The sequence below is a fragment of the Dendropsophus ebraccatus genome, chromosome 1 (assembly GCF_027789765.1).
Source record: "Dendropsophus ebraccatus isolate aDenEbr1 chromosome 1, aDenEbr1.pat, whole genome shotgun sequence".
Classification (NCBI taxonomy): Eukaryota; Metazoa; Chordata; class Amphibia; order Anura; family Hylidae; genus Dendropsophus; species Dendropsophus ebraccatus.
The window spans coordinates 40,058,306-40,077,612 of record NC_091454.1 but is presented as its reverse complement, the minus strand read 5'-3'; the positions used below and the strand labels follow the sequence as shown (position 1 = coordinate 40,077,612).

The 19,307-nt window shown below is 47.5% G+C and overlaps 1 protein-coding gene across 1 annotated transcript in view; it reads left to right on the top strand.

Annotated features, from left to right (window-relative positions):
* The first annotated feature begins 3,938 nt into the window (after positions 1 to 3,938).
* Positions 3,939 to 19,307, top strand: part of LOC138782143 (hyaluronan mediated motility receptor-like) — a 40,334-nt gene continuing 24,965 nt past the window's right edge. Inside the window, exons 1-9 of the mRNA XM_069956806.1 lie at positions 3,939 to 3,954; positions 4,067 to 4,149; positions 6,437 to 6,514; positions 9,588 to 9,734; positions 10,286 to 10,478; positions 12,622 to 12,707; positions 14,458 to 14,544; positions 15,292 to 15,344; positions 16,343 to 16,426. Coding sequence (XP_069812907.1) covers positions 3,939 to 3,954; positions 4,067 to 4,149; positions 6,437 to 6,514; positions 9,588 to 9,734; positions 10,286 to 10,478; positions 12,622 to 12,707; positions 14,458 to 14,544; positions 15,292 to 15,344; positions 16,343 to 16,426 — 827 coding nt within the window. The remainder of the gene's footprint in view (positions 3,955 to 4,066; positions 4,150 to 6,436; positions 6,515 to 9,587; positions 9,735 to 10,285; positions 10,479 to 12,621; positions 12,708 to 14,457; positions 14,545 to 15,291; positions 15,345 to 16,342; positions 16,427 to 19,307) is intronic.

Below are 19,307 nucleotides of genomic sequence, written 5' to 3'. Positions count from 1 at the left end.
CAAATGAAGCAGGATTTCTGTCTCCATTATGTGGCTATGGAGCTGTTAGGAGTGACTGACCACGGAGGATTTCTGCACAGCACAACACTCTGCAATCTTCTCTCAGTAAGTTCATAGATAAGCACTGACCTTTCTGACACCCGAATTTAGCGTTGTAGGTGCCCAGAGAGTCTACAAACAGCTGACCTTCATGTCACCTCTTCCTGCTCCCTCGGCCCCTCCCCCCTTCATAGGCTTACAATGGAGAGAGCAGAGCCCGTCTTCACAGGCTTCTATGTAATGAAGACGTGTTTGCCTGATAATGCACAGATAAGAAGTCGGGGGGGGGGGGTGGAGGCTGGGAGATTGCTTCTTGAGTACAGAAGGAGGCTTTTTTGGCTGATAAAACTTATTACAGAGTTTAAAATCGCTTATACTATTGATTTCTGCAATAAAAAAAACATGACGGTACGCTTTAAAGCTAAAACGTATTTATTTTTGTCCTATATTAAAGTGAACCAAAACACAAATAATGTGTTCTAAAGGAAGGTGATCTAGATGGCAATGCAATTAACAAACTAACAAGGGCCTTAAGCCCAAATCACATCCAGTAAGACCATCCACTGAGTAAAATGTAACTTTTAATGGCTTTCTCCTAAGAAATCATAAATGTACTGTTGTGCTCATTAAATCCACACTGCTCTCATAGCAATCTAAAGTAGATTGTTATCACATTCATATGGTCATAGTAGCTGCAGTCTAGTGACTAAGAGTATACGAACTATCTACCTTTTCACTCTCCATATATGCCAGAAATATATTGGCTAGTGTTGGGGCTACCGGATTACCCATCCCTACCCCTGACTTCTGGAGGTACCACTGACCATTAAATTCAAACGCATTACATGTCATAACCAGGTAAACAAGATCGCAGCAGGCCCGTTCCTACCATGAGGAAGAGTAAGAACTCTGCCTCAGGCGGCAGCTTCCGAGGTCCCTCAGGGGGGCGGCACAACCCTGCCTTTTCATTGTAGTTAAGTCATTTCTGACTTAAATCAATGACAGCAGCCGCCCAGCAGCATTACAGGACCCCCTCCTGTTGCCTTATCTGGGTCCCGGCTGCCTTATCTGCAAAGCTAACAGTGGAAGATGCACAATACCACAAAGTTTCCATGTGATCCCAGTGCTTCCTCCACTGTGTGCCGCCTGAGCGTCGGGACTGGAAGCAGGAGGAGGGGACTCAGCACGGCAGCCTGCAGAGGTCAAAACAGTGAGAAGACCAGGAAACTGACCCTGCAAAGCTGTGTGCTGCCTGTCCTGTGCCCCCCTCCCCTGCACCATGAGCTCTGTCTTCTGAGGTCCTGACCCTCCACAGCCTCCCACGACCTGTGTAGCCAGGAGACAGATCAGAAACAGAAGGTATGGGGTGAATTGTGTGTGTGTGTGTGTATTATACAGTAGATATATGCTGGGGTGGGTATGCAGTGTTTCTAGGTGCTTACTGTGGGGGGGTGACTGACTGGTATTAGGGGGCCTTTGCTGAGGGAAGGGTATGGGTATTTTCTATTTAGAGGTCCGCATCGCCAACGAAGAAGCTGTTTGGGGGTATTAGGTTATGTCCACCATTACAGGGGGTACCATACTTCATAGGTCACCTCCCCTGATCAAATGCAGTAATCCTCTACTGGGCACTCTAGAGGATTACTGCATTTGATCAAGGGAGGTGACTTCTAAAGTATGGTGAGGGTACAGCGATTATGCGGATCCCATGCTTTATAGTTCATCATCATCTCTCCATCTCATTCATTGAATAATGGCCGCAGAGAACCTGTCAGTTCACACAATGGAGTGTGTGGCTCCGGCCGTATGCTCCATTGTGTGCAGCAGTGAATTCGGATGTGGGCGCACATGGGTGGGCCCGCACCCAAATTCAGAAGGAATGAACATCATCCAGCTGACACTGCAGTGACTTGATGATCTTCAGCAACACCAGCCGCTCTGTGATCCGGCTGGGTCACAGAACGGCCGGTGTTATACATAGTGTGCACATGGCCTAGGGCACAGAGAGGGGGAATGATGGTAACTGGTCACACAGCTGGTAAATGTGTTTGCATGCAGTATACGCACTGCTGGTACCTACTATGCAGTACATACACTGCCGGCATATATGTTTATGTATCATACAGTGACTGCTGGTATATTTTTATTTGTGTGGTATATTTATAGCTAATATATACCTATGTGTGGTATAATTGCTGCTAATATATATGTATGTGTATGTGTGCAGTTGATCACTAATTATTGGGGGGGGGGGGCGCCATTTTAATTTTCACCTCAGGCAGCAGAAAAGCTAGATTCTGCCCTGGATCGCAGATATACTGCACAAATGTGTCATATCCACCTATCACCTGGAGACACCACCTGACAGCCTGTACACACCGGTCATGATGGATCTGGGTGTACAGGCGCTCAACGTCTATGCTCGCAAGGCGATGATCCTCCTGCCAGTAAAAAGGATCCAATGCCTCCAGCAGATCTCGCGTATACCGAGCAGAAGATGGAATATTTTTTAGGATAGGTCTAATCAATCTAGATATTTAGGAATCGGTTCCATGATGGATCCCATACCCGCCACAATAGGGCGACCAGGCGGTCGCTGTATATCCTTGTGTATCTTGGGTACCCAATACCAATAGGGTTTTTTGGGAATATCCACAAACAGTTTCTCTGCAAAATTACTGGTAAATATCTGTTGCTCTACCCCTTTACGTAATACATCACGCACTTTGTTAGTATATGAATGTGTTGGGACTGCTGGTAATTTGGTATATGTGGATTCATCTGACAGCTGTCGATGTGCCTCCTGTAAGTAATAATCCTTGGACAGAATGACAATATTGCCACCCTTGTCTGCCAGGCGTATCACTATCTCTCTCTGAGACTTGAGCCATACCAAGGCCCTGCGTTCACCATCCGAAAGGTTCGGACTGGACGGAGGATAAATTAACACCTTGACATCCTGTAGGACCTTGTCCATAAACAGAGATAGGAGACCCGGCAGGCAAGGGTGTGTTAAATTTAGACTGAACCCCTCCTAAGAAAGGTGTGGATGGAGAAGGGGCTGCTGGAGTATGGTCGACCTGTGTACCTGGGGAGCTATCTTCTAAACCCATGAGTAAGGATAATTAGCCGAAGATGAATTACCGGCTGTTATAAAGCCCAAAGGGCCTACATGGACCTGCGTTTGTCCCATAAATTCCATCTGCTCGCTGTTGCTGGATATCTGCAGGAAAAATCTCTGGATGTTTAGTTTCCTAATGGCTTTTCTCAGATCTATTTCAAAGTCTACATAATTAAAATCCTTATTAATGCAGAAATTAAGGCCTTTTGATAATAGCGCGACAATCCTCATCTAAAGAAATGTCTGATTAACTATACGTATGGTCATTCTGCTGTCTATCTCCTACAGTAAGGTCTGTGTCTGTGGAGTGTGGTGCAGCATGATCACCTACCTGTAACAGGTGACCTGCTTGTGCTTCACTCCTTGTGGATGTTTTGTACTTTGGGCGTTTTTTTGCCTCGGCGGATCTTTACATGAGTGTTCGTCAAAGCGGCACTAAGCCGCGAAACTGCGGTCACCCACTTTGTCTCCCCCGCTCCCCCTGCGCACAGCAATAAAGCCGGATGGTCTATATACACTGCTGGTGAGTGCCTCCTTTCATCCTTTATTCATTGTTCATACAGCATGTTTATTTTGGATTGAGCACCACCACATACCGGAACCAGCCTGAGTGCCATCTAGTAGAGAGCCAGGCAGTGCCATCACTTTTTGTCTTTCTTGTTGGATTGTGTATATATAATTCAGTGGAACTTGCTGCTGCAGACTAACTACCACCACAAAGAACAAGTATTTAGTTTACATATTAATTCTTAAGTATAAGCTAATATATGGCGCGTATATGGCTCAGGTTCCAGGTGAGAATTGTGATGACTGATCTATTCAGGTCATATACTGTGTATTCTGGGTATGTCAGTTTGCATTCTTATACAGTAACATGATATGAAAGTTGTTCACTTTACCATTTAGATTCGTCTGCTGAAAGTATGGAGAGAGATGACGAACCTATCTCCCCACCTCGGCTTCGCAAGCGTTCTTCTCTTGGCTCAACAGTAAGTGAATAATATCCTTTACTCTCCCCCAAACATTGCCCCCATTCCAAGACGCCAGGAGCGCTCAGGAATCTCATCCCCTGTTGGCGATTACTGCGTCTTACTCCCTTTGATGGGGCCCGAAACACACCGGATTCTGCTGTGACTAGGGATGCACGATGTATCGAAATATCTATACTATCGGTATTTCGGGCAAAAATACGGTTCGGTACCAGGATTTCCTGGTATCGATACTTCATGTTAAGTTGCCTAATAACGCAGCTTAAGTATAGAGCAGAGAACACAGCGGGTGGCTATCTGAGCACCGGCCGTGTTCTCTTGAGTACAGCCCCCTGGTGTCACCTCCTCCAGCCCCTCCCTCCGCTCACAGCAGTGATAAGCTGTGGCCGGCACACAGCGATCGCCTGTGCCGGCTATGTAACTGTGCAGATGCTGCTGTCACAACTGACAGGGGCATCTGACCCCTCCTGAGCAGCTACAGAAGCAGGTGGGGTCAGCTACTATGTCTAGCAGACCCCCGCTGCTAATGACCCCAGCCCGTCACACCTCAGCCTCTTCTCCTTCCTGGCATGCAGCCGGAGTGAGGAGCTGCGTCTGGGAAACTGACCTGCCTGGCAGAGTAACCCTTTGCTGTCTGTGTGCCTCCAGACTGCCTTGCCTGCCTCTTTTTTCAGCTGCTAAGAGTGTGAGTACTTATGCAGCATGGAGGAAGAGCGATGAGGGGGCAGTGAGACCGGTAGATGTATCTTCATAAGCAGCTGTCAGGAGCCGTGTGCAGGCATGGGTGGTCTGTGTAATGAGCAACTGCAGCGTCTGCCCGGCTTCCATAATCCCCCCTGCCCCAGCACGGGGCTCCTGTCAGCTGCCGAGTTTCAGTAACTTCTTATCTGTGAGGCAGGGCAGTGTCGGGACACAGCAGAAAGAACAGGTAATAAATCACACTTCTCCTGTATCTCCTGCTCCTTATAGATAACACTGAGGAGTATACATCACATGAAGTACAAGACCCCTGCAGAGAATCCATTAATAATTTTCACGTAGGTTTTGCAGTACAAAACTGCCCGGCCTTACTTTGCTGTACACTGAATGGGGAGCCCCTACATGTAAATCCTGTAATGGCAGTGAGAGGTGTTCCCATGAAGACGTGTTGCATACCCTCAGGATCTGCGATGTATGTCCAGTTATTGCAGGTGCCACCTGGGACCAGTACAAAACATCTGATCCATGGACCCCTCCAGCCTGGGTACAGCTGCCTTATCTGCTCCCTAACCACCTCTAGGGACCACAACCAGGCCAGAGCTCTCTACCCATTTTTTTTAGCCCCTCTTAACCCTAGAGATCCCCTGCCATTTTGTGCTCCCCTCCATGGAGCATCCTACTCCCTCCACCTCTTATTTCTACCTTGTGTCTCTCTGCTCCAGACCTCCTGTCACTGTGCCCCTTCCCTTTCAATATGGCCCCCAAACAGTCCCTGTGTTTTCTTTTTCTGCTACTTTCCCAATCTGCTCCGACCATTTGTCACCTTTGCTGTCTCCTACTCCATCCCTCAGACAAACCCCTACCACCTTACGACTTCTACTACCCACCCACAGTTTTCTCGTACAATTTTATCACAAAGCTCACTTGCCATCTTGTGGACACACCTTGTCACCCCTAAGGGCCCTATTACACCAAAAGATATCCGTAATAGTGCAGACCTGAAGACCTTAACAGCGTAAAAACGGTTGGGGGGTATAGCTTTTTCTCATACTTGGGTATCGAAATAAAAAAATCATGTATTGGTATCGAACTCAAAATTTTGGTATTGTGACATCACTAGCTGTGACTACAGTCAGTGGTCTGGATGATTGTGCTATCAGTAGTGTTATCAATGTTCTCACTGATCCTGTGTTGCGTGAGGGGGGGGGGGTACAGAAATGTGTGTAGAAGTCGTTTAATACATCTGAAAGCAGCTTTATGTAGTACAGTGTGTTTGGTTGATCTGCTCACGATAATCTTAATCATTGCACAACCTGATGATCTTTTTGATTTGACCTGCCAATCACTAGAACTTTCGATGTGTCAAGGCTTCTTTGAAGTGACAGTGATAATTCAGAGATTCAGTGTGTGTGTGTGTGTGTACTTGTTGATACTGTGATGGTTTTGGTCTCTGTCTCCCCTTCTGAGCGCTTTCCCCGTAAAACCCCTTTAACTTCAAGCAGGATCCATTTCTTTTACTTGCTTTTTGATTGCGGTTATAAGCTGTGCAAGATGGGGACGTTGTACTAATACACTGCCTTTTTGACAGCCAAACCTGAGGAAGGAACCTGAGAGAGACACCGAATTCATCAGGGAGATTAAGAAGCAGAAAGCAATGGAGAAAGAGGTAAATGGTGGTGGTGGGGGGGGGGGGGTGAAGGCATTATATATGTATGGTTCTACAACCTCATACTTAAAGCGTAACTGTCATATTTTTTTTTTTATTGCAGAAATCAGTAGTATAGCGATTTTAAGAAACTCCAATAGGTTTTTATCAGCCAAAAAAGCCTCCTTCTGTACTCAAGAAGCATTTTCCAAGCCTCCCCCCCCCCCCCCCCCCCCCCGACTCCTTATCTGTGCATTATCAGGCAAACACGTCTTCATTACAGAGAAGCCAGTGAAGACTGGCTCTGCTCTCTCCATTGTAAGCCTATGAAGGGGGGAGGGGCCGAGGGAGATGCGGGAGCAGGAAGAGGTAACATGAAGGTCAGCTGTTTGTAGACTCTCTGGGCACCTAAACTGCAGGATTCTGGGGTCAGAAAGGTCAGTGCTTATCTATGAACTTACTGAGAGAAGATTGCAGGGTGTTGTGCTTTGCAGGACTGCGCCGTGCTCAGTCACTCCTAACAGCCCCTCCCCTCTCCATAGCCACATAATGGACACAGAAATCCTGCTGCTTCTGCTGTGAGGGGGGAGGCTGGGAGATTGCTTTTTCACTACAGAAGGAAACTCTTTTGGTTTATAAAACCTATTACAGAGTTTCTTAAAATCGCTTGATCTGTTGATATTTAATGTTTTTTAAAAAAAAATGGCCCTGAAATGACAGTTACGCTTTAACCCCTTAAGGACGGGGCCCATTTTCGTTTTTGCGTTTTCGGTTTTTCCTTGTGTTTAAAAGGCCATAGCACTTGCATTTTTCCACCTAGAAACCCATATGAGCCCTTATTTTTTGCGTCACTAATTGTACTTTGCAATGACAGGCTGAATTTTTGCATTAAGTACACTACGAAACCAGAAAAAAAAAGTGGTGAAAATGAAAAAAAAACACATTTCTTTTTATTTGGGGGAACTGTGTTTTTACGCCATTCGCCCTGGGGTAAAACTGACTTGTTATGCATGTTCCTCAAGTCGTTACGATTAAAACGATATATAACATGTATAACTTATATTGTATCTGATGGCCTATAAAAAATTCAAACCATTGTTAACAAATATATGTTCCTTTAAAATCGCTCCATTCCCGCTTTTATTCTTGGTCTATGGGGCTGTGTCAGTTTTTGCGCCATGATGTGTTCTTTCTATCGGTACCTTGATTGCGCATATATGACTTTTTGATCGCTTTTTATTACATTTTTTTCTGGATTTGATGCGACCAAGAAATGCGCAATTTAGCACTTTGGGATTTTTTTTGCGCTGACGCAGTTTACCGTGCGAGATCAGGAATGTGATTGATCAGGAATGTGATTAATAGTTCGGGCGATTACGCACGCGGTGATACCACTTGTTTGTTTGTTTACTTTTATTTATTTGTTTGTTTACTTTTATTTAATACCTGGGAAAAGGGGGGTGATTCAGATTTTTATTAGGGGAGGGGGCTTTTTACTATAAACAACCTTTTTTTTTTTTTTTTTTTTACACATATACTAGAAGCCCCCCTGGGGGACTTCTAGTATATATACTTTGATCTCTTATTGAGATCTTTGCTGTATAGATATACAGCAAAGATCAATAAGATAGGCACTCGTTTACTTCCGGCTGCTGCCGAGCTAGTGCCGAGCCGGAGTCGGGGCCGGCTTCAGTAACGGAGATCGCTCCTCCGGGACGACGTCCCGGAGGAGCGATCTCCCCCACTAGACCCCAGGGAAAGGTTGCCTCCGGTAATCTGAGGCAGCTGTCAACTTTGACAGCTGCCTCCGATTAGCTAATTAGCGGGCACAGCGATCAGACCGTGCCCGCTAATAGCGGCGGTCCTGGGCTACACGCGGCACCCGGGACCGCGGTGCTTCAAAGCGGGGTCGCCGCGCCCCGGTTTGAAGTGCTAATGAGGACATATGACGTACTGGTACGTCATATGTCCTTAAGTGGTTAAGGAATACCTACTGGCCACAAAGTCTATAGCAGGGGTCCTCAACTGGCGGACCGCGGTCCGAACCCGGACCGCGGAGGCCAGCTGTCCGGACCCCTGGTCAGACCTCCTAACCGCCCGGGACGGACCGGATCCGGGGCGGTTAGGAGGTCCCGCTCCCCACCGCACTCCTCCCGCCCCATAGGCGTACCGTCCTTAGATGTCAGTACGCCTGTGGGGCTGGGGGCAGTGTCGGTCCGGCCCCCGGCTGATACACGCTCTCTGGGGATGTCCCGGGGATTCCACAGCAGAGCGCGCACCACAGACCTCGGTGTACGCCGCCGGCCTGAACTTCTCGGAAGTACAGGCCGGCGGCATACACTGAGGTCACTGATGCGCGCTCTGTTGGGGAATCCCCGGGACATCCCTACAGAGCGCGTATCAGCCGGGGGCCGAGCCGACAGGAGAAGAGAAGAAGACAGGCGCGGCGGGGGAGCGAGGTGCTAGGTGAGTTGTGGGTTGTTTGTTTTTTTTCTCTGGGGGCCATCTATAAGGGGAGAGCGCACTGGGGGGCTATATACTACTGGGGGGGGCTCAAAGGGGGCTATATACTACAGGGGGAGAGCACAGGGGGCTATATACTACTTGGGGGCTATATACTACTGGGGGGAGCTCACAGGGGCGCTATATACTACTGGGGGGAGCTCACAGGGGGCTATATACTGGGGGCTATATACTACTGAGGAGAGCTCACAGGGGGCTATATACTACAGGGGGAGAGCACAGGGGGCTATATACTACTGGGGGCAGCTCACAGGGGGCTATATACTACTGGGGGGGCTATATACTACTGGGGGGGGGATCTCACAGGGGGCTATATACTACAGGGGGAGAGCACAGGGGGGCTATATACTACTGGGGGGACCTCACACGGGGCTATATACTACTTGGGGAAAGCACAGGGGGGCTATATACTACTGGGGGGAGCTCAAAGGGGGCTATATACTACAGGGGGAGAGCACAGGGGGGCTATATACTACTGAGGGGCACTCACAGGGGGCTATATACTACTGGGGGTAGCTCACAGGGTAAGTGGGTAACATAGACAATATTGTCTCTCTGTTTCCCCAACTAGCAGGGCGAGCAGCAGAGCGCTGCCAGCACCCCTAGCTCGAAGAAAAGCGGTATCATGAGTCCGAAGCTGGCTCCTCTGTCCCACCAGCCCAAGGGTCACCCCGACTGCTGGAAGAGCTCCCCCCCCTGTACCAGCAAACCCCTCCTAGTGAGCGGAACGCTGAAGGGGTGACCCTGCTGGTCTCACCGGAGAGCTGAAGAGAAGAGGAGCAAGAGGGTGAGTATATGGGACCTGGTAAGTATTTCCCATCTCCCATTCCCTGGGGCCCCTTCCTCTTCTATCAAACACCACCTTCCCGCCATGCTAGACCCCCCCCCCCAGGGATCACCTTCCTCTTTATTCCCCCTAAGGGACAGTTTGCCAGGGGAGGATCCCTGTACAGTAGCGGTAAAGGACAGGTGGATATAGTTGTAGTAGTCCACCTCTTCTCTTCTCCTCTTCTCTCCCTGGTGGGTGCCCTGCTCTACAAACACACACCTGCAGCGTGTCTCCTTGTCAACTTGTCACACAATGGAGTAGTACTTGTTTAGTACTCTGGCGCTGTCTCGTGGTTCCTAAGATTATTACAGTTGCCATATTCCTATATGAACAGTTTTCTATGGATGAAAGTTTTTATTTTCACCCGCTTTCCCCTCACACTTGAAATAGCGCAGGGGGTTTATCTGAATGTCTGACCTAAGACTTTATACAAAATGCAGTTGCAGCCCAGGGTTTCCTGGCTCTCGCTGCAGACGTACTTTTCTGATTCCTGTATGTCATATTTCATATTTCTGCTACCGCCACACCGGCAGTCGCATGGCACTGGCTACCGCCACACCGGCAGTCAAATTACTCCTTTCACAGGTGAAGTAGTTGTGGCGCAGCGATACCATCCTGCCTTTTCGATTGGCAGTAACTATTGCCACATCAGCAGTCCTTTGGCTCCCTTTCACAGGTGATGTAATTCTGCCACAGTGCAAACCGGCCTGCCACACTTTCCAGACTACCGCTACAATAACAGTAATATTGCTCCCTTTTGCAAGTGATGTAATTTGACTACAAGGCCTTTCTGCTTATCGCATAACTGACTATTGCTACATCCGTAGTCCTGATTTTTCCTTACACAAGTAATGTAATTGGGCCACAGTGATACTACATTTTGCAGTGACATAATCCTGCCTGTCTTATGCCAAGGCCATTGCTATGTCCGCTCTCTATCTAGTGGAACAGTCATGGTGCTCTCCTCCAGCAGTCACGTCAGTCCCTTTCATGGGTACGGTATTCGTGCTACAGTGGTACCTTTGTGGTTTTGAGGAAAACCATTTACCACCAGGTCAGTCATATTATTCCCTTTCTAGAGGTGAAGTGCTTCGGCTACAGTGTTACCCTTCCCTGTAGCACCACCTGCTGCTATGTCAGACATTATATTGCCCTCATCCCAGGAAGAGAAATTGTGGGATACAGAGGTACCGCCTGTCATTTCCACAGTACATTTTTACCATTTTGTTGGCTGTCATCTCTCCCTTCTGTAGGCAGAGGTATGGTGTTAGTCTTAACTTCTGGTCCGCTTTGGCTATGCCAGTGGTCACTTCCCTCCTCCTGTAGGAGTGCTTTGTTTTCAGAGATATCCTTTTGCTCTTTATCTAGTACCTGCCAGCCACCTTTACTCCCCCTTGTAGACAGGTTGAAGGGGCTGCACAGAGGGTTCTTCCTGTGCCCTGCAACTGTTCTCGCAACACCATTAACCTCAATGCACCACTCCTAGGGTGGTACTTTGAGGCGTATTATAGATTCCTTCCTTTTTTTCACAGGTATTGCTTCACGTACTTCATCGATGGCTGCAGGCAATATCGTTTTCGCATGGCATGAAGGTTTTTTCCTCCATCACACCTGGTCCCTGTTATGGTTCCAGTGGTTGTCACATTATCCTCTTCCATAGGTGGAATAAATGTGTTACCTTGCAGCACTGTCTTTATCAGATGCCTATGATAACCATTCCAGAACCCTGCCCCCCTGTTTATGCGGGATGCCTAAGGGCAGCCGACCATGGTATCTACTTCCACAGGTAGTGTACGGGTGAGTACAGCCGCCTTGCCTGGTTATGTTCTATCTCAGGGTTTGGCAGATGGATCTCTGGGGGTCTACATTTATCCCTTATGCTGTACAGCCTGCCTATTTTTTCCCCCTTTCTATGCCAGGTCATTGGTATGTCCAGGTGCATCATAGGTCACATTGGAAGCTGACAAGGACCGGGCTTTACCTTATGCAGCTTCCGCTCCTTTGTGGATGGTCCTATTGTCAGCTGCGCTACAAGCTCAGACCTAAACTGGACGTCGGCTAGTTCTTCCACAGCCACAGGGCTGCTTTGTATCTCAGGCCTTATTTGCCTGTCCCTATTGATGCCGACTATCTTCTGGTCCACCTTGCCAGGAGCAGCCTTACATAGTAACATAGTAAATAAGGTTGAAAGAAGACAAGAGTCCATCAGGTTCAACCTAGGGAAACCCTACTGTGCTGATCCAGGCTCTGTTATTCCCTGGAGTGCTACTTACTGTAGTTTTTTTTCTTTTTGCCTTGCTTCTACTGACACCAGTGTCAGCCCCTATTTGATCTTTCTCTGCTAGAGGTGAGACATCTCATTTTGAAGCGAACATCTGCTGTGGAACCCCTTCTTTGAGTTCTTTTATCCTAACTGAATAGGTTGGGAGGTGTAATTGCCTTTCTGCCCTACTGCAGACGTCAGACCTTGCATCTCAATGCACCTGCCCTTTTGGTGCTTCTCCCACGCCCCGGTAATGCTTGTTCGATAAGATCACCGTCGGTGGGTCAGGCCTTTTTCTGCTCCGTATTGACTTTGGCTTGCCTGAGCCATGACATGGCATTGGGAAGCCTAGACCAGGGTGTTGTCATCTAGATCAGTCCTGAGTTTAATACAGGCTCTTATGTCACCCCTAGTTCCTCCCGAAGCTGCTTTTTTTTTTTCTGGCCTACAGTCTTTGCCATCTCGTCTCCATGATGGCCATCTTTGTGTTCTCTGTTCTCCATCTGGTTCTAGGTGATTCATCTGTCCTGCTAAGTCCAGTCTCCATGTCTTTTGGCTTACAACAGGGCCTTTTCTCATTGGCCATACTTGTTGGATTGGTATCTGCCCTATAACCCTGCCTTGTATAGGAGAAAACCACGGCACTCGATGTTGCAAGAATAAGTGAGGGTTTTTATTTAGCAAATAGATACAAGGTATTTACTCCGACCGTACATAAGAAATGCAAGAGATGAGACCAATAAGATATAGTGCGACGTTTCGGTCCGCTATGGACCTTCCTCAGGCAATGGGGTCTCTCATGTGCTATATGCAGGGAGAAGGGTCGGTGGACTCCACCGACCCTGGTGGGAGGAGCCAACACTTTTTCCTTTGCTTAGTGTCGCCTCCTAGTGGCACCAGCCTATACCCTATGTGTCTGTGTCCCCCAATGTAAATGTAAAAAAGAGGGAAAGAAAGTACTGAATCAGCACACCCAAAGTAATATATCAAAAATTATAAGTTTATTGAAGTACAGACACAAACTTAAAAACATTTAAAAACAAGTACAAAAAGTGCATACCATAATAAGTCGCACTAAAACCATTGTCCACAAGGTGGCAGCACATAAGCTGCCTAAATCCCACAATAAGGAAGAAGGAGATGATTGGTTGCTGTATATAGAGGCAAAGTGCAGGTAATGCAAAAATAAAGTGTCACAAGTGCATGGTAAACTGCCACTTTCCCCTATAGACAGATAAGCTAAAGTACAAACATACACTAGCCCCAAGGAAAAAAGGACTGATGAATACAACCTGTACCGCAGCCAATGTCTAGTGGACAAAATGGGAAAGAACCGCCCAAAGCGTTGCGTCGCACAGTGCGACTTCGTCAGGTTGTATTCATCAGTCCTTCTTTTTCCTTGGGGCTAGTGTATGTTTGTACTTTAGCTTATCTGTCTATAGGGGAAAGTGGCAGTTTACCATGCACTTGTGACACTTTATTTTTGCATTACCTGCACTTTGCCTCTATATACAGCAACCTATCATCTCCTTCTTCCTTATTGTGGGATTTAGGCAGCTTATGTGCTGCCACCTTGTGGACAATGGTTTTAGTGCGACTTATTATGGTATGCACTTTTTGTACTTGTTTTTAAATGTTTTTATGTTTGTGTCTGTACTTAAATTATAAGTTTATTTATTACTTTGGGTGTGCTGATTCAGTACTTTCTTTCCCTCTTTTTTACAGTTCAGTATTTAGTTCTGCAGCACCCCTGCTCTTTCCGTTATTTCAGTGGTGCCCTCCCTTCTATAGTATACTGTGTCCCCCAATGAACATCGACGAGAAAAGGATTTTACGGTGAGTACTCACAAAATCCCCTTTTTATAACTATAACTGCATCCCCTGCCGTACGGACCCCAGGACAGATCTTGGATTAAAAGCAGCTATCTAACGGTACAAGTGGTTTGGGGGGGGGGGGTGTCAGATTGTGGGTACGGAGTCTCTTTAAAGGGCAACTCCAGCAAAAAAAATTCTTTCACATCAACTGGTGTCAATGTTCCGATATTTGTTAGTGCTATAAAAAAAAATTTCAAGTCTTCCACTACTTATCAACTGCTGTATGTCCTACATGTCTGACATACTGCAGCTGAAAAGATACTGGAAGACTTGAGATTTTTTTTAATAGATGTAAGTTACAAATCTCTGGCACTTTCTCACACCAATGATTTTGAAACAATTTTTTTTTCTGCTGGAGTTGCTTCTTTTTTTTTTTTTTTTTTTTTTTTTTTTTAAGAATGTGATTGTCAATCCTGAATAGCTATTGAGATTTCATGTACAGGATAATCTATTTATCTGTTACTTTCACTCCAGGATCTTAAGCTGCAAATGACTGCCCAAGAACAAGAATACGAGAGTAAGCTACAAAGTGCAGCATCTCAGATACATGAGCAGAGCCTGGTGAGTGCACCACCAAAGTATTTCCTCTATTCATGTTCATTATAAGTTTGCAATTCAACTATACAATTTTTGAAGGGCAGTTTTTCTTTAAAGTGTTCTCCAGGCCTAAAAAATATAGCTGCTTTCTTCCACAAACAGCACCTCTCCTGTCCTAAGTTTGGGTGTGGGTTTTGCAGCTCAGTTCCATTTGAAGTTAATGGAGCTGGGTTGTAATACCACACACAGCCTGGGGACAGGGGTGATCCTGTTTTGGCAAAGACAGTAGCTGCTTTTTCTAATCCTTGATAACCCCTTTAATGCTGTATGTGGCTTATCTGCAGCATATTAAACTGAATCTGTGGCAAAGCTCAGAGGGGGCTTCCTCAGATACCGTTTCAGTCCCATCAACCCTTACTGCCCTGTGATGTAGCTATAACACCTTTGAAAATAACACAGTGGGGTGTCTGCTGTTTGTCTCTGCAGTGATCAGTGATCTTATTGGGGAAGAAAAATATATGCAAAAATGCATATATGCAAAATAAAAGGAGTTTTCTATACCACATAATTTAACAGAAGTGCTGGCAATATGGCTGCTTCTATAACAGAAGAAGAAAAATAAAAATTTGCAGATTGTAAATCTCAGCCTACATAGATGGTCACGTATCACCACTGTTTGCTACAGTCTTTGCCTGCAATACTAGGAATTACTTTAATTTTGTGGCTTCCATGAGTTTTTCCTAAACTAAATATGCTTAATCTCTTTTGCAGGCCCTTTCTCGACTTAAAGACATGGAGCACAAACTACGAGAGGCTGAAGCAAAGTTAGAAGCTTTTTTTTTTTAATGCAGAAAAATCTTATTTCTGTTATTAGACACTTCTACATGTGCGCTCCATAGCTTTGAAGAGAAATGTTTGTATTGCTAGCCACACTAAAAGACTAAATTACACATTTCCTGTCGATACATAAGTGTAACTTCATGAAGGGACGTGAATTGCTAGAGGACAAGAATGCATTTGTGGTGTTAGGCTTAATGCACACCTGCTACAGCCAGTAGCAAATGAGTCTTAGGGTACTATTACACGGAATGATAATCGGCCGAATTGGCCCGATTCGGCCGATTATCGCTCCGTGTAATAAATGCAACGATCAGCCGATGACAACTATCATCGGCTGATCGTTGATATAGGTTAGACCCTATTTTCGTTGGGCGCCGACCGCGCACCGCTGCGTGTAATAGCGGTGCGTGGCCGGCGACTAACGATATACATTACCCATCCACGTTCCAGGGCTGCTCCTGCCGTCCGCTTCGCTTCTCCCAGGGTCCCGCGTGCGCTCTAGCTTCACAGAGGCCTGTCAGCTGATAGGCCGCTCAGCCGGCCTATCACAGGCCGCTGTGAAGCTAGAGCGCGCACGGGACCCCGGAGAAGCGGACGGCAGGAGCAGCCCTGGAACGTGGATGGGTAACGTATGCCAGTTTAGCAAGGGCTGCAAGGACATCGGTAACAATGTCCTTGCAGCTCTTGTCAAACGATTATCGGGCCGTGTAATAGGCCCAGTAAACGAGCAACGATCTAGCAGATCGCTGCTCGTTTACAGGTATTATCGGGCCCTGCTCGGCCCGTGTAATACCACCCTCAGTCTCTGTTAGTGTGGATCTGCTGATATAGACTGTGAGCCCTAAAGAGGACATGGACTGATGTGTGCTGCAGGATAAGTTGGTGTCCTATGAAGTAAAGTAACTATTAAAGGGAATTACATGTAGACCCAGCTTTATTTATCCATCATTCACTAATGTAAGGAATGTGTTCCTTCACACAGTGCTGACACAGAAGAGCAAAAGAAGTTGGTCCAGGAGAAAGCGGAGACTGAGAAGAGATGGACTGCTACTCTGGAGCAGATGAGGTGAGCCTCAGAACTGTGTTTGATTTGGTTTTTTTTTTTTTTTTTGGGGGGGGGGGGGGGGTTTGCAATGTTTTACTGCTCATTTCTTGTTATATAATGTACATAAAGGTACAGGGGTTTTCAAAGCAATACATACTGAGGAATACAGTCAACGGGGACAGAAGCAGTAGTCTGTGCCCACTGTGTAGTGGCTGCACCTGGTTGGACACTGAGCATACTGATAGCTAATCAATATGTTTTGCCTGGATAACCCAGTAAATGTACAAAGCTACTCTGTACAGCCTGTCACTCTTACTTATAGCAATCCGAGGGCTGTTTTTGCTTTTAAAACTGCTCTGGTGAAATGAAAGTGGTTGGTATGGGCAATATATAACTTTTTTTGTTTTAACCCCTTGCCGCAAAATGACGTTTGGGGAACGTCATGTAAAGTAGGTACTTAATGCAACATGACGTTCCCCAAACGTCATGTTGTTCCTGCCTCCCCCCGCAGCCCGTAAGTGAGATCGGGCAGCGGGAGGAGGCAGTATCACACCACATCCTCCCGCTGCCTCTGCCCGGAGGGGAGCCGCGCTCCCCCCGGGCAGTTAACCCCATAAACGCCGCGGTCGATGCGACCGCAGCGTCTATGTGGGAGATGTGGTGTTCGCCGCTGATCGGGCGGCGGGAGGAGGCTGCAAGACGTTGCCTCCTCCCGCCGCCACTGTCACAGTGTCCCCTGGCCCCCCTTCCACTGCTGCCGGTACCGGAGATCGCCGATATCAACATTATACCGGCAATCTCCGGTACCGGCGCCGCCGACAGCTTTCATCTCCCCCCACCGTGAATCCACGGTGGGGGGAGATGAAAATGTAATAATCAGACCCCAGATCAGCCCCCCTAGTGCCCCGATCACTAACCCGCTCCCTCCCCGGGCGGCCATCAGATCCAAGATGGCCGCCCCCATCCCTGCGAATAAACGATGTTTATTCGCAGGGATGGAAATGAAAGAATGATCAAAGCCCCATGCTCTCCGCCACCGGAGGTAGCGGAGAGCATGGGGCAGTGATCGGGGACCCCCCTGTGGGGTCCCGGAACAGGCGATCGGCGGTATATACTATATACCGCCGATCGCCTGTTCCCAGTGCTGCCGGCACTTTTTATCCCCTGTCACCATAAATCATTGGTGACAGGGGATAAAAAGTGTCACCGTGCCCCCCCCCCAAGTCGCCCCCCACCCCCCCAGTCACCCCCGTCCCCCAGTCACCCCCGTCCCCCAGTCACCCGCCCTTCCCATTATACGTTACCTGATCCTGGAGCTCCTTCCTCTTCGGTGTCCTGGCTGCTTCTGATGTGCGCATGTGCGCCAGAAGCATCCAGCTCTGAAAATTTAAAGTGACAGAGACCAATTTGGTCTCTGTCACTAAACTATGATTACTGTGATAGAAAATATCACAGTAATCATAGTAATACAGTGAAAATGAATATGTAAAGTACAAAAAGTGACAAACACACAAAAAAAAAACACACACACTTTTTATTATAGTAATAATTGCAGTTTACTCCCAAATTACCCCTAACCCCCCAGATTACCCGTAACCACCGCACGTTGACCATAACCGCCCCAGGTTGGCCGAAATCACGCCAGATTGCACGTAACCACCACACATTGCCTGTAACAACCGCACATTGCCCGTAACCACCGCACGTTGCCCGTAACAACCGCACGTTGCCCGTAACCACCGCACGTTGCCCATAACCGCCCCAGGTTGGCCGAAATCACGCCAGATTGCCCGTAACCACCGCACGTTGCCCGTAACCACCGCACGTTGCCCGTAACCACCGCACGTTGCCCGTAACCACCGCACGTTGCCCGTAACCACCGCACGTTGCCCGTAATCATGCCAGATTTCCCGTAACAACCACACGTTGCCCCTAACCACCGCACGTTGCCCCTAACCACTCCAGGTTGCATGTAATCACAACAGATTACCCGTAACCACCCCAGGTTGCCTGTAATCACACCAGATTACCCGTAACCACTGCACATTGCCCCTAATCGCCCCAGGTTGCCCGTAATCACGCCAGATTACACGTAACCACCGCACGTTGCCACTGACGGCCGCACGTTGCCACTGACGGCCGCACGTTGCCTCTAACCACCCCAAATTGCCAAAGACCCCCTCCAGATTGCCGTAACCAACCCAAATTACATATAAGCACTTCAGTTTATCCGTAACCAACCCAGATTGTCCGTAACCACCCCACGTTGGCCGTAACCACAGCAGGTTACCTGTAACCACCCCAGATTGTCTGTAACCACCGCAGATTACCCATAACCACCTCCAGATTACCCGTAACCACCTCCAGATTACCTGTAACCACCCCACATTACCTGTAATCTAATTTTTTTATTGTATTTTAGTAACTGCACTATTCTAATAACTGTTACTAGCTGCGGTTTTGCTCCAGCAAATTGGCGCTCCTTCCCTTCTGAGCCCGTCTGTGTGCCCATACAGTGGTTTATGCCCACATATGGGGTACTGTTCTACTCAGGAGAACCTGCGTTACAGATTTTGGGGTACGTTTTCTTTCCTGTTCCTCGTGAAATTTAGAAATTTCCAACTAAAGGAACATATTACTGGAAAAATTCGAGTTTTTCATTTTTACTGTCTACTTTTGAATACTTTCCTCTAATACCTGTGGGGTCAAAATGGTCACCACACCCCAAGATGAATTCTTTGAGGGGTGTACTTTCCAAAATGGGGTGACTTATGGCGAGATTTTACTACGCTGGCACTACAGGTGCACTAAAAAATGCACCTGGCGCTCAGAAACTTCTTCAGCAAAATCTGCACTGAAAATGCTAATTGGCGCTCCCTTCCTTCTGATCCCTGCTGTGTGC